Genomic DNA, 16559 nt, shown 5'->3' on the forward strand with positions numbered 1-16559 from the left:
TATTCACATCCCTGGACTTTTCACACATTTTGTTGTGTTACAGCCTGAATTTAAAATTGATTAAATTAAGATTTTATGTCACTGGCCTACACACAATACCCCATAATGTCAAAGTTTGAATTAAAAATTAAAAGCTGAAATGTCTTCAGTCAATAACTATTCAACACCCACGGAAAGCCTAAAATAAAAATGTGGTTAACTACTCACATCATTTATTTTTAATCATTTTATTTAACCTTTATTTAACTAGGCAAGTCAGTTAAGAAAATAGTATTGTTTACAATGACGGCCTACCCCGGCTAAACCCTAACGACGCTGGGCCAATTGTGCGCCGCCCTATGGGACTCCCAATCACGGCAAGTTGTGATACAGCCAGGAATCGAACCAGGGTCTGTAGTCTGTAGTGACGACTCTAGCACAGACGCAGTGCCTTAGACTGCTGCATCACAGGTCTGTGAGAGCCATAGTTGAAGTGTACCTATGATGAAAATTACAGGCTTCTCTCATCTTTTTAAATGGGAGAACTTGCACAATTGGTGGCTGACTAAATACTTTTTTGCCCCACTGTATGTAGTCAAGATATATTAGTATTTTATTTTTCATTCATGTTGAACAAATGTTGACAGACTATTTTGTGTAGATTGTTGACCATAAAAATTTAAAAAAGTAAAGGGGTGTGAAAACTTTCTGAATGCACATCTATGCAGACACTGATCTCTGTGTAATATGGAATCTTCAGTAGAATAAACAAGTATCTTGCTAAACTCGAAATGTATAAATTTGAATTTTGGGTGGTGTTATTAGGGACCTGCGGTGGGCTGTGAGGTCATCATCTGTGATGCAGGCCCCTCGTGGAGACTTCTCGTCTGGGATGTTGGCTGTCACCAGAGTGCTAGTGTTGAATCTCAAGTGTCTGACTGGGTGCCTGCAAACAAACAGGAGGGAGAAACAACGAACACCATTTTTTATTATTAACAATTTGATTTCACACACACACACACACACACACACACACACACACACACACACACACACACACACACACACACACACACACACACACACACACACACACACACACACACACACACACACACACACACACACACACACACACACACACGAGCTGAAAAGGGATCAATCAATACTGATGCGCCTGTTTGGTTTGCTGCCAATGTCAGCCTGATAGGTAAATGTTGCGTATTGCTGAATATTTTAGCAATGCATACTTGCATTGACAGGAACGGCAAGACACTTACAATTTTATATTTCAAGTACTGAATAGCACATGTAAGAATTCTACCTGCCTTTTGCGGCACAAACAAATAGATGTATGAGCAACCAATAGAAAGAACTCTGCTGTCCCACCTGTTGTGCATCTCCCACAGTTTAGCTCCCATCCTCATCTCCCAGACGCAGACCAATCCCTCACCTCCGCCACTCACAATCTTCCAATCGTCTGCCTGCACGGAGGTCACGCCCATGTGGTGGGCGTACAGTGATGTCACAGAGGAGCCGGTGCGCAGGTCAAACACCCTCACCCTGAAACAGAACACAGCAAAAGCAAGTAGTCATTTCATCTCAGGAAGTGATGTTGCAGGAAGTAGATCAGACAAAGGTGGTCGATTCACTCTACTACTGGAGATATGAAAGGATGCATCTTTCCTAGGCTGATCCCAGATCTGTTTGTGCTCTTGCCACCTCTATTGCTGTTATTTTCGAGCCGTGGCATGACAATGAGTGCCAACAAGGAGTTGGCATTATAGAACCAACAGACCGGCACTCAGGCCACATCTTAACTAGGTTACCAGAGGAAACTTGGTGCCTCCGAACAATGCATTACAAAAACAACAACAGAAAACTTATAAGCGATGATCAGAAAAGACAGACCAACAAAGACAGGAATAAACACCAACACCAGGAGACATTGAGGGGATTTCATCTGCTTCATCTACTTTAGACCACTTATAAACATACGTTTAATTACTTTAGCCACCAATAACACTCATTCACTCACAGAACCAAAGCTACAAATATTGAAGATGTTTTGAACTGATTAAACACGGTGCTGTTGTAGCATTAATAGAACTAAGAGGAGGATGTCTTGGGTCTGGTTTGACGAGCCAAACATGCCCTACGGACCTCCAGCTCCATCTGTTGCCATCAGTGCTTTAGTTTATTGGGTCCCACCGCACAGCAGCAGGAGGATGACTTCATGCAAAAAGCTTTCCAAAAGTTCATTACCCAAATTGTATTTATTTGGGGGTGAGCAGATTTAATTTCTGCTTCAATAAATTAAACGAATCAGGGTTGCATAGCTAAATGGGCATTAGCATTGTAACTAAGACGAATGGTGAGACATGGGCAGCATTACAAATGGCACCCTATTCCCTATATAGTGAACTACGTCTGACCAGAGCCCTATGGGTCCTGGTCAAAAGTAGTGCACTATATAGGGGATAGGGTGACATTTGAGACACTGACATGGCTGCTGAGTAGTGTTGTTTCATGGGCGCTCACGCTTCAGCAAAGGGGTTTAAAAGTTAGTGTCTGGCAGTCTCCGACAGTCATAAATCTAATGTTTGGAGCGAGCCCTGGTCTTCACTGAGCTGCCAGTTGACAAGCTATTTCACATTAATCAGCATGATCCTTGTTTTCTACTAGCCAGTTGAATGATAGGGCAAAAAAATATATATATATATATTCGACCGAAATAAACATACCCAAACACATGAGATGGCCATAACCAATAACTGGTAACGTTGCATAGTTTTAGAAAGGTCAGGAACTCACCCTTCTGGTAATAAAAAAATAATAATACTCACTTTTGAGGACAAACTCAAGTATATAGTACAAATATTTTGAGAATATGAAAATCATATATGAATGGTCAATTCTATGAAATGATTTAGTCTTTTTTTTCATGTTGAGAGAGCTAAATCCGGCTGAGAATATGACAGTGAGATGAAACTACAATGAACAAAAATATAAACGCAACATGTAAATTGTTGTTCCCATGTTTCATGAGCCGAAAAAAAAAAAAAAAACTTTCCATATGCACAAAAAGCTTATTTCTCTAAAATGTTTACATCACTGTTAGTGAGCATTTCTCCTTTGCCAAGATAATCCATCCACCTGACAGGTGTGGCATATCAAGAAGCTGATTAAACAACATGATCATTATAGGTGCACCTTGTGCTGGGGACAAGAAAAGGCCATTAAAATGTACAGTCACACAACACAATGCTACAGATGCCTCAAGCTTTGAGGGAGCGTGCAATTGGCATGCAGGAATGTCCACCAGAGCTGTTGACAGAATTTTATGTTCATGTCTCTACCATAAGCCACCTCCAACGTCATTTTAGCGAATTTGGCAGTACGTTCAACCGGCCTCACAACCGCAGACCACGTGTACCCTGCCAGTCCAGGACCTCAACACCTATTTCTGTCTGAAATAAAGTCTGTTTTGTTGGGAAAAACATTCTGATTAGCTGGGTTCCCTACTGGGTGGGCCCGGCTGCCAAGTGGGTGGGCCTATACCCTCCAAGGCCCAGTCATGAGGTGGGTGGGCCCTTGCCCAGTCATGAGAAATCCATAAATTAGGGCCTAATGAATTTATTTCAATTCACTGATTTCCTCATATGAAATATAACTCAGTAAAATCTTTGAAATTGTTGCATGTTGCGTTTATATTTTTGTTCAGTATAGTATTGCTGCATCCGCTAAGTCAGTGGTTGCAAACCGGTCGATCGCAATTGACTGGTCGATCTTCAAGGCATTCCTAGTCGATCACCATATATTTCTGTAGAAAAGTCAACAAACAATAAAGGCTTGCGCTCCTTTTTTAAATTCGTGTTGAGCTGTTACCGTACGTGCACTTGATTCAAAAGTCCTGCGCACCGGGTAAGCAAAGTTTTCCCATGAGACAAACTCCGCCTACCTGGCGGACCTGGCAAATCTGTGACTAAATCGAGTGCACCTACTGCGCTGCCCAATCAGATAGCTTAAATCACCGTGGCTACAGAGCTTCCATAACTCTGGCCACAGCCAAGTTTAATAGACTACTAGCCTACGTAAGATTTAATAACTTTTAAAACCATCACCACAGAGAGGATAGTTGTAAATCCTTCAGCGCGTTATGTCAAGATTGCATATTTTAGAGTAAAGACAAATGTCGGTACATAGAAGTGTCTTATATTAGCTAAAAGCCTAAAAACATGTAAATATAACTGTACTGTCCAAATTATAGTAGCCATTACATGCGAAAAATTGCAATGCTACTGTTTGAGGAGAGCTCCTAACAACAAAACCGTTTTTTCACCGCGATAAGTTTGATAAATTCACCTCTGAAGGTGAAATGTGTACTTGCATTCAGAAATCTTGCTCTGATTTATCATCCAAAGGGTCCCAGAGATAACATGAGGTGTTGTTTTGTTAGATTAAATCCTTTTTCATATCCTAAAAAAGTCCATATAGCTGGCACGGTCGATTTTGTATTTCCACTCATTCAATTTGCAAAGAAAGGAATCAGAAAATCTCGCCCTAAACGTTGTTTCAACGAGTCAAATTACGTTCGTATCTATTCCTCAGAGATCCTAGAAGGTAACAAGACTTCACTATTTCATTAGGGGTGTAGTATATACTTAAGGACACTATATTTGGTCAGAGAGCGACGCCTTCATGGCATGCCGATGACACAGGCGGCCATCACTTGAACTACTGTATCTTTGTCAAATAAGCACCAATCGGGGTCAAACAATCGTGGTCAAAAGCTAGCTAGCTTGACTAATTCCCCCCCCTGTGGCCACTGTGTTCTTGGGGACCTTCAATGCTGCAGAATTGTTTTTGGTACCCTTCCCCAGCCTCGACACAATCCCGTATCGGATATATACGGACAATTTTTATTTATTTAAACGTTATTTAACTAAGCAAGTCAGTTAAGAACAAATTATTGACTTCCGGCGACGATGTGGCGAGGAGCAGCAGCTAACTATAGCTCCAACTATATTTTAACTAATTATTCAACGCCTATTTACACATTTTGTTAACTAATTGTCCAAAACATCGGTTACATGGAAAAAAATACTTAGAAATGCACATAATAAGCAAATACTTTTGACTAAAAACACAAATATCATCTCTACCTGCAGCTAGCAAGGAAAATGGCGGTGAAGAACAACCTGATGACCCAGTTCTAAATGAGATTCGCAAAATGAACAAAAATCTCGAAGAGAAAATTGCGAGTGAGCGAAGTTGTGGCTGAAATAAAACATACAGTGGGTGCACTGAAAGCAAAAGTGGACACACTCGACAACCAAGTTACACACGCAGAAGAGAGAATATCAACATCGGAGGATAAAGAACAACCGTCTAAACGACACTGTTGAAAAAATGGAGACTGATCGAAGAACAACTTCAATACCAGGAAAATAACAGTCGGAGACACACACTTTGGATCAGAGAGTTTCCCGAAATTCACATAAATACGGAAGATTGTGTGAAAGACATTTTACGCAACCTATTTGATAACACCGGAGGATGTTAAGTTAACATGCCCATCGAGAGAACACATCGGAAACCGACGACACTGCACCCAGGACCAGCCCTACGCAACCCCCGGCCTATCCTGGTGAAATTCTTACGATACACTGACAGGGAGAAGGTCCGGCTCAGAGCCAAAGAGCATAGGACCTTTCAATGGAAGGAGACAAAAGTGGAGTTTTCCCTGACTTTTCCAAAGAGTTCAAGACAAGAGAGATGCATTCACGGAGGTGAGGCATTTTTGCTTGAAACGGGGACTGAAATACTCGTTGCAATATCCTGCCGTATTCTGGGTTACTTTGAGAAGATCATTACGTCGTTTCACAGACCCAAAAGAGGCAAATAATTGTGTCATGGACGTCAATGAGGTCAAACAAATTGAGTAGTGTGGTAGTCTATGGAAGTTACGCATGGTGGTAATGGTTCATCACGGATGGACTAACATTTTTCTCTAAGGCGATATAACTTCCCATGTTGTGAGTAACAGTCTCATTGAGTGTTTATTCTATGAATGCCGCCTATAATTTATCTTTCTGGTTTACAGCTGACATCATTATAGTACTAGATTAAACAGGACTATAGTCCAAGCATATCATTCTGTATTATGGCTATAGTGGGGATAAACATATATTAAGTTTTCATTCTAATAACAGCAATAGTGGGTCAATATAGACCACAACAGGTGTGTTCGTGCCATGAGTGATGGGCGCAAGCCAAAGTGTTAGTCAGTTTATTTTATCATTATTATGACTTATACCGGTCTCTCTTTTGTGGCTGACCTCAGTTTACATTCCTGTCTTTTGGATCTATACAGTTCATGTCTCCACGAGAAAGGTAATCTCTTCTCTTTGAGAGAATAACGATCTTTATGTTCGATGTTTTGATTGATTTATGTCACCTCTATGACAGGTCATATTTGTCATTTCAAAATGTATGCGTTCATGCCTATATTTGGCGTTGGTAAAACATGCTCTAGTTGGAGCATCAGCGCTCGGAAGACCTCGGGACACTTCACACGGATGAAGGCCTGGTTTAGGGGGGAGGGAGATTTGTATTTTGTATGTTCCTTTTTTTGTACCTTGTGGAGTTGGGGGATCTTTATAACATATTGGTTTTATGGAAAGTATAGTGTTCTGGGCGGGGGGATATTACCAGTTCTTCACTTTCATTGATTCGCTAAGCAGTGGCTATCAGAAACGCATAGATTTAAAATATTCTAACACTCGTCATGTTGTGGTAATAATATATTTACAGCCTTTCCGATAATGACCAATGTGATTAAAGTTACGTCTTGGAATGTGAACGGACTAGGTTCATATTTAAAAATACGTAAATTATTGGATTATCTTCAAAAAAACACTCCGACGCGATTATGCTCCAAAAGACCCACTTACTGGAAAAAGGATGCTCCCTCCTAGGGTGGGAGACAGATGGGTGGGTAGTGCTTACCATAATACATTCAACCAAAATAAAGAGGTGTCTCTATTCTAATTTCCAAATGTATACATGTTCAAGTGGAAAAAGAGTTTACGGACAAATAGGGATGAATCTTGATTTTACTTGTAAAGATTTCAGGACAAAATATAATATTGGGAAATACTTGTGCTCCAAATGAAGAGCACCCAGACTTCTTCCTTCAACTTAACAAAATAATACTGGATTTCGGTGGTTTTCCTCTGGTACTGAGGGGGGTGATTATAAATCAGGTCCCTGATGCTTTTTTAGATAAATCCAAAACTGGTCTAACCAGGCCCTCAAACTCAAGAAATTAAAATACTGTGTAAAGATGTTGGTCTTTATGATATATGGAGATTGATCAATCCCACCGCTCGCAATTACACATTCTTTTCAAATAGGCACACTGTTTATTCATGCATCGAATACATTCTGATCTCACACTCTCTCATAGATAAAGTGGGTGCTTACAATGTGGGCAAGATAGCTACGACAGATCATGCACCCATTGATCTGACTGTTGGAATAGGAGACGAAAGATACAATTTTAAATATTGGCGAATGAACACCAGCCTCTTACAGGACAAGGCGTTTTGTGAATTCCTTAAAACACACTTTACGATATTATTTGAAACAAACAACAATAGTGCGAAACAGGTACATGTCTGGGAAGCTTTTAAAGCTTACATACGTGGAGTAATGACACAAAGATCAACTACCATTAAGAAATTAAATAAACAGAAAATTGATAAACTTGAAACAGATGTTAAAATGCTGGAGAGGGAATATTGGTCCAATCCTAGCAACATTTCTCTGGTAAATCTGACAAACACCAAATAAGAGCAGAATATTTTATTCAGTAAAAAAGCGGAATATTCCCTGTACAGGCTGAAACAGAGATGGTACGAATCTAGTGAAAAGGCAGGAAAACTGTTGGCCAGTCAATTGAAAATCTAGAGAAACACCTCGGCAAATAGGTGGAATCAGAAATAAGACAGGCAAGCTGATTACAAATCATAAAGAAATAAACAATATTTCGAGACTTCTTTCAGGAACTTTATATTTCAGACGGTCCTTTAGATATGCAGAAAGCAGAGGCATTCTTTCAGAATCTGAACCTTCCTAAATTAACAGAGGAAGACAGGAATTGGCACGACCGCCCTATTACTTTGGAGGAATTGACCGAAACTATAAGACAAGCACCCAGTGGTAAAACTTCAGGGTTGGATGGGATATCTAGTGATTTCTATAAAAGGTTTGCAGAGCAGCTTAGCCCAGAAATATTGAAAACATTTAACACATCGATTGACACAGGTGAGCTCCCACCTTCTATGAGTGATGCAGTAATCACCCTAATCCTCAAAAAGGGAAAGGATCCCCATGAGTGTGGGAGCTACTGTCCACCATAAATTATGATGAAAATTGTTTACAAACTTCTGGCTATGAGGGTGAATCATATCATTAAGAAAATCAAAAATCCAGATCAGGTGGGATTTGTGGAAGGCAGAACTTCATCTGATAATGGTAGACGCCTGCATGTCATCTGGAAGGCAAAAGATTTGTCCCTAAACGCAGAGAAAGCCGTTGATAGGGTGGGCTGGGACTACCTGCATTATACTATAAATACATTTAGATTTGGACAGGGCTTTCAGAATATTATTAAACTTTTGTACAACGACCCCAAATCCATAGTAGTCACTAACGGACTACGATCATCTCCATTTTCTGTAGGACGAGGCTCGAAACAAGGTGACTGTCTCTTGCCCCTCCTATTTATTGTAGCATTAGAACCATTAGCAAAAGCTATTAGGCTGCATCAGTCAATCAAAGGGATTAATATGGGAGGTATGGAGAATAAACTACTGCATTATGCAGACGACATATTACTATTAATATCAGACCCCCAACTCTCCATTCCGCCTTTACTGGACCTTGTAAATGCATTCTCAGAGATATCGGGCTATAAAGTAAAACTGGACCAAATCTGAAGTAATGCCTCTATCAAAACGTTATCTGAGAAATGATTTCCTCAGCTGGAGGTTTCAATGGGTCCCTAAAAACTGGAGGTACCTGGGGATCGTGGTCTAGAGAACATGATTTCTGAAAATCTTGACCCACAATTGAACAAAATTCAACTCCAGTTTAAGAGCTGGGATAAAGTATAAATCTCATTATGGGGTAGGATAAAGGTTATAACGATGGTCATAGCTCTTAAACTGAATTACGTCATCAGCATGTTACCACTATCCATACCTGTCTATACTTTTAAATCCAAGAACAAAAATATTACTGAGTTTGTTGGGCCGGTAAAAAGGCCAGGATGAAACTAGCGCGATTACAGGCAAAGACTGAGTAGGGAGGAATAAAGCTCCCTAACATGCAATTGTATTAAGAAGTCTTTGTAACTTACCAAATAGTCTCTCTCTTTATTGAGAACTCGACTAGGCCAATCTGGGTGGACATAGAGGAAGAACTTAATGCCCCATTTGGGGCATCAGATTATTTGAGACAACAAAAGGTGGGACTCCAGAATCCAGTGGCGTGCCGTGGGCCTGGGGCCTTGGCCTTCAGTGAGGTACTACACAGTCCCACCCGAATTAATCCACCTCTTATTACCATCATTATGATGCCATGGCTCTAGACACTATACATTTAGACAGAAACGCAGTATAACCAGGCGTTGCGTCACCTTGAAATTGACAAATTTACATTTTTGGGTAAACAGTGTTTACCCAAAAACATGACACAATCAATGAGTCTTTTCAATATTTCCCTTCACCTTTTCATTATGCAGCTCCGTTGCCCTGCGCGCTTGTTCGTTGAGCTGTAGATCCACTCCGGTGTCCCCAAAAGTTTTCAAAAGCACCATTGCTTGTAAGTGCCCAGCCGTACTTTGGTGTCTCGTTGCTGCCTTGGTTAGACAACTCAAGTTTGCAAAGCCAGTGTGGCTCCAAGCACCAAATCGATCACTTGCAAATAATAGGCATTCCCAGCAGTACAGTTTGCAGTGCTTCTCGGAGCCTGTGAGCCATTGATAGCGCTCATAGTTGGAAACCCTTTCCCGCCTGTGACAGGCTTTGTAGCGTTGGGCGACCTCTCCTTACAATGTCTAACTTTTCTTGAAAAGTTTGTCTTGAGAATGGCGTTATAATTGTATCCTCGACCAAATCGATATCTTCTCCTCCTTCCGCCATTGTGGGTTGAAAAAACAGCTTAGTAGTACGCGAATTAATTTGTTTATCAAATTCAGTTTCCTAGATCTGCCCATAGGACCTGCCTCTCAATATTGGTAATCCAATCAAAAGACGTGCACGCACTACACCTGCTAGCTGGCTTCTGTGTAACACTGGAGCCAGCCAGCAGGCGTACAATAGCCAACTCTGATTGGTTGACACCAAATTTTCATTTCCATTCACTATAAGCTACAAGCGCCCGCACTGTTGATTCTGAAGGCCTGAGGGCAGATTTTAGACCCCTGGCAACACATGATGGCTGAATATGATTGGATAAAAGATCTAACATAAAGACCAGCCCTCCAAATCTCAACCTGGGGCTGGAAGCAGTGCAACCAAGAGGAAAGCTATGAAATGAAGAGTATAACTCTTACTCTGGGGAATAATTTAATACATATTTGTGGGAAAATATATTTTACATTTTTTTATATTCTGATGATGTTTAGGCCAGCAGAGAAGGCCTTGCTGGCCCTGACGGCCCACCACTGCCAGAATCCAATACAGTCCCATACTAAAAATATATGGAGCCAGATTCATAAGAGAGAGAGAGATCTTCACCTTTCTTGATAAGCTATGCTTCGTTATGGAACAACCCTAAATTGAAAATAGGGGGACACATGGTTTTCTGGAAAGGTTGGTATAGAAAGGGGATAAAGAACATTGGTTGTCTGTATCAAGAAAACACTTTCACCTCTTTTGAAGAGCTGAGGTCCAAGTATAATACAGAAACAGGACTTTTGGAGGTATTTCCAGCTTAAGTAGGACAAAACAACAACAAATTCCTAGTACATTCCGATATAAGCGTTAAGATAGAAATCCTATGCAAATTCCCACATACCGAAGGGCTTATATACAGCCACCCTATAGGTGCATTTAATGAAATTTGTAAGGGTCTAAAGGATGTATGGGAAAAAGACCTGGAGGTAACATTTGGAGAGGAGGAATGGAATATAATAGTACAACAGATGCTCCTCCCTATGAGAGATGCCCGGTCCAAGCTGATTCAATTTAAAGTGTTCAATAGGATTTATTGGACTCCTCTGAGGTTGAACAGAATAGGTTTGATAGAATCCAGACTATCCTGAAAATGTCAGTTAAGTAGAGGTGACATGATCCATATGTTCTGTGACTGTCCAAGCTTACATACCTTTTGGCGGAAGGTAATGGAAAAGATTGGGGATATTCTGTGTACCACAATACTTGTAAATCCTGCTTTGCTACTACTGAATATCACTAAGGATATTGATGGACTGAGAAGCTCGTGTTTAAACTGGCTAAAAGTTGCTCTAACCACAGCCAAAAGAGTCATACAAAGACACTGGAGGGAGAAGGACCATCCGTCTTAAGGAATGGTATGTGGCCTTGGCAGAAACAGCTTCATTTGAATGATGAATGATTTATAAAATGAATGGTAAACTCGCTACCTTTTCTGACATCTGGGGACATTTTCTCTCAGAGATAGAAAGTGAAAACAATATGTAATGGCCTGATAGACTACAGACATACAATTGAAGTCGGAAGTTTACATACATCTAAGCCAAATACATTTAAACTCCGTTTTTCACAATTCCTGACATTTAATCCTAGTAACAATTCCATCTTCGGTCAGTTAGGATCACCACTTTATTTTAACAATGTGAAATGTCAGAATAATAGTTGAGAGAATGACTTAGGCTTTTATTTATTTCATCACATTCCCAGTGGGTCAGAAGTTCACATACATTCAATTAGTATTTGGTAGCATTGCCTTTAAATTGTTTAACTTGGGTCAAACGTTTCAGGTAGCCTTCCACAAGCTTCCCACAATAAGTTGGGTGAATTTTGGCCCATTCCTCCTGACAGAGCTGGTGTAACTGAGTCACGTTTGTAGGCCTCCTTGCTCACACACGCTTTTTCAGTTCTGCCCACACATTTTCTAAAGGATTGAGGTCAAGGCTTTGTGATGGCCACTCCAATACCTTGACTTTGTTGTCCTTAAGCCATTTTGCCACAACTTTGGAAGTATGCTTGGTGTCACTGTCCATTTGGAAGACCAAGCTTTAACTTCCTGACTGATGTCTTCAGATGTTGCTTCAATATATCTACATAATTTTCCTTTCTCATGATGCAATCTATTTTGTGAAGTGCACCAGCCCCAACTGCAGCAAAGCACTCCCACACCATGATGCGGCCACCCCCGTGCTTCACAATTGGGATGGTGTTCTTCGGCTTGCAAGCCTCCCCCTTTTTCCTCCAAACATAACGACGGTCATTATGGCCAAACAGTTCTATTTTTGTTTCATCAGACCAGAGGATATTTCTCCAAAAAGTAGGAACTTTGTCCCCATGAGCAAACCATAGTCTGTTTTTTTTAATGGTGGTTTTGGAGCAGTGTCTTCTTCCTTGCTGAGTGGCCTTTCAGGTTATGTCGATATAGGACTCGTTTTACTGTGAATATAGATACCCTTTTACCTGTTTCCTCCAGCATCTTCACAAGGTCCTTTGCTGTTGTTCTGGGATTGATTTGCACTTTTCACACCAAAGTACGTTCACCTCTAGGAGACAGAACGCATCTCTTTCCTGAGTGGTATGACGGCTGTGTGGTGCCATGGTGTTTATACTTGCATACTATTGTTTGTACTGATGAACGTGGTACCTTCATGCGTTTGGAAATTGCTCCCAAGGATGAACCAGACATGTGGAGGCCTTCAATCGTTTTTCTGAGGTCTTGGTTGATTTCTTTTGATTTTCCCATGATGTCAAGCAAAGAGACACTGAGTTTGAAGGTAGGCCTTGAAACAGGTACAGGTACACCTCCAATTGACTCAAATTATGTCAATTAGCCTATCAGAAGCTTCTGAAGCCATGACATCATTTCCTGGAATTTTCTAAGCTGTTTAAAGGCACAGTCAACTCAGTGTATGTAAACTTCTGACCCACTGGAATTTGATACAGTGAATTATAAGTGAAATAATCTGTCTGTAAACAATTGTTGGAAAAATTACGTGTGTCATGCACAAAGTAGATGTCTTAACCGACTTTCCAAAACTATAGTTTGATAGCAAGAAATTTGTGGAGTGGTTGAAAAACAAGTTTTAATGACTCCAAGCTAAGTCAAATCAAAGTTTATTTGTCACGTGCGCTGAATACAACAGGTGTAGACCTGACAGTGAAATGCTTACTTACAGGCTCTAACCAATAGTGCAAAAAAGGTATTAGGCGAACAATAGGTAGGTAAAGAAATAAAACAACAGTAAAAAGACAGGCTATATACAGTAGCGAGGCTATAAAAGTAGCGAGGCTACATACAGACACCAGTTAGTCAGGCTGATTGAGGTAGTATGTACATGTAGTACATGGTTAAAGTGACTATGCATAGATGATGAACACAGAGTAGCAGTAGCGTAAAGAGAGGGGTTGGCGGGTGGTGGGACACAAAGCAGATAGTCCGGTTAGCCAATGTGCGGGAGCACTGGTTGGTAGGCCCAATTGAGGTAGTATGTACATGAATGTATAGTTAAAGTGACTATGCATATATGATAAACAGAGAGTAGCAGCAGCGTAAAAGAGGGGTTGGGGGGGGGGACACACAATACAAATAGTCCGGGTAACCGTTTGGTTACCTGTTCAGGAGTCTTATGGCTTGGGGGTAAAAACTGTTGAGAAGCCTTTTTGTCCTAGACTTGGCACTCCGGTACCGCTTGCCATGTGGTAGTAGAGAGAACAGTCTATGACTGGGGTGGCTAGGGTCTTTGACAATTTTAGGGCCTTCCTCTGACACTGCTGGTGTAGAGGACCTGGATGGCAGGCAGCTTAGCCCCAGTGATGTACTGGGCCATACGCACTACCCTCTGTAGTGCCTTGTGGTCAGAGGCCGAGCAGTTGCCATATCAGGCAGTGATGCAACCAGTCAGGATGGTCTTGATGTTGCAGCTGTAGAACCTTTTGAGGATCTCAGGACCCATGCCAAATCTTTTTAGTTTCCTGAGGGGGAATAGGCTTTGTCGTGCCCTCTTCACAACTGTCTTGGTGTGTTTGGACCATTCTAGCTTGTTGTTGATGTGGAGGAACTTAAAGTGTATGTAAACTTCCGACTTCAACTGTACATATACGACTGGTAGGGGTAGGAATTTATTTGATTATTATTATATATATTTTGTTAACATTTTTCCTTTTGTTGTAATAGTTATGGGTAAAAAAAGTTTGTTTCCTTTTCCATCTGTGTGTGCGGTGTGTTTGGGGCCAGAAAATGTGACACGTCACTCCCTATGCAAATGTGAAGTCTGAAACCTTTAAGACTTTAAGTCAGCCATGCAAGAAGAGAGATTGGGCTTTCTTGCACTATAAGACACAGGACCATTTGACTGTCACAGCAGTGGAGGCTGCTGAGGGGAGGAAGGCTCATAGTAATGGCTGAAATGGAGTCGCTGGAATTGTATCAACCACATGGAAACCATATGTTTGATACCATTCCATTGACTCCATTCCAGCCATTATTATGAGCCGTCCTCCCCTCAGCAGCATCCATTGGTTCACAGAGCACTTTGTACACAGAAATGTCAGTTGCAACCGGTCCAAAACTGCTCTAAGTCCCCCAAATAAGGGACGTAACATCTAAGGGGCTAGACAACACAGTAATGTGAGAGTGAAGCTGTAAACCAGATTAGCAATGACATTGAAGTATTTGAGTGTCTGTCATCTTAAAGGCCCAGTGCAGTCAAAAACATGATTTTCCAATGTTTTATATACATTTCCACACTTTGAGGTTGGAATAATACTGTGAAAATGATTATATCCTTTTAGTGTAAGAGCTGTTTGAAAAGAGTCAGAGTTTTGGCCTTTCATGGTGACATCACCAGGCAGTAAATTAGTTAATAGCCTCTCTAACAATTACACATTTTTGGTTTTCCCTCCCCACCCAGACCACTCCCACAGTCCTAACAAAATGATTGCTTGAGAAATTGACCCTTCTCTAAGCCCCGCCCCAGAATTTTGGCCAACCAATGGATAGCAACTGTCGTCGAGTCCGACATCTCGGACAAGCTCCCGTTTCAAATGCATGAAAGCCAATGAGAGCTATGGCAAAACTGAGTTCATAAAAAAAATTGCTAAATTGTTTAAAATAGCTCAATTGTACCTGGGGTACTTGCTCCGGTGATTCCTGAAATGCAAAGCCTATTGGAGTATTTTTCTAATCTGAAATTATACTTTTGTTACATTGTTAGCTAGCTCAGCTGGTTAGCTAGTTATCAGTCTCTTATCAGTTATCAGTTATCAGTAACCACACGTTAACGCTAGCTAGCCAGCCAGTTAATATAACTTGGTTTTCTCGAAATGTATGTTAGCTAGCTAAGTTCGCTATATTATGAATCCAACTATCATCTGCTGTCGACATCAGGATACGACTTGAGAGAACTAGTTAGCTCCAAAAGTAGATTTGAGTGCATGACAGTGCATTCAGCCATCCAGTGGCTAGCCACTGTACCAGGTTCCCGTGAAGCAATTGTAATGACATTCCACCACAACATACCTGATAGTCTCCTGACTAGCAAGGTGTAGTCTGTGTTCACTTGATTGTGTATTAAAAACACAGTTGGAGATCGTTGTGAGTTTTATTTTCTTCAGTAGTTTGAATTGGGAACAGAGATTCCCAGGAAAATGTTGTCTGAGGTTGCAACAGTAACCAAAGGTGGCAAGGCTTAGCGAAGGGTCAATTGCCCATTGCTAAGAAGCAATTTTTGTTTCTTTCTGAACATTTTCATTGAAAATAGTAAGGTGCTTCATTGGTGCTTCATTGTTACACAGAAATGAGTTGATATTGAGATAAAAATGGCTGCATTGGACCTTTAACGTCAGTTGAGCTCAATAAAGGTACGTTTAAAACTAGGAACGTTTTACCACAGAATACATGAGATTACACTTGATTCAATGAAATGGAAAGGCTAATAGAGGAGACAAAGCAGACAGTATATTTTTCTTTGTTTTAGGGTTGTGGTTTGTTATTTCCTATGGGTACAGGACCACTGGGCACAACCATGGCTCGCTCTCCATTCCACCCCCCATCCCTTCCTCTCTCCCTCCCCAGTCCCCAAAATCCTTCCTGTTTGTTCAGATGTGGCCCAGGCAATTATGATCAAGGCAGTATTCCAGACAGCCCCGGCCTTATCAGGACCCTCGTTTGCTCCCTAGAAACTTCAGAACGAGAGTGAGAGAGCAACTAATTAGGAGAGAAGAGAGACGGAGACGCATTAGGCCCTGGCCTTTGGCCATCCTAATGGACAGCTAGAGCAGACCCACTGCCTGCCTTCTCATCTCCCTCGTGCCCCTTTGTCCCTGGCACATCATACAAGG

At 41.1% G+C, this 16559-nt stretch overlaps 1 protein-coding gene across 2 annotated transcripts in view; it reads right to left on the minus strand.

Annotated features, from left to right (window-relative positions):
• Window positions 1-16559, minus strand: part of fbxw8 (F-box and WD repeat domain containing 8) — a 30238-nt gene that overhangs the window by 1340 nt on the left and 12339 nt on the right. Inside the window, exons 9-10 of one of the 2 annotated variants that reach the window (XM_055920355.1) lie at window positions 1369-1542; window positions 809-925 (exon numbers count right to left, since the gene is read on the minus strand). In XM_055920355.1, coding sequence (XP_055776330.1) covers window positions 809-925; window positions 1369-1542 — 291 coding nt within the window. Of the gene's footprint in view, window positions 1-808; window positions 926-1368; window positions 1543-16559 lie in introns of those variants that run through there. The other variant, XM_055920356.1, reaches the window with a different exon arrangement.

Source organism: Salvelinus fontinalis, chromosome 4, assembly GCF_029448725.1.
Source record: "Salvelinus fontinalis isolate EN_2023a chromosome 4, ASM2944872v1, whole genome shotgun sequence".
Lineage (NCBI taxonomy): Eukaryota > Metazoa > Chordata > Actinopteri > Salmoniformes > Salmonidae > Salvelinus > Salvelinus fontinalis.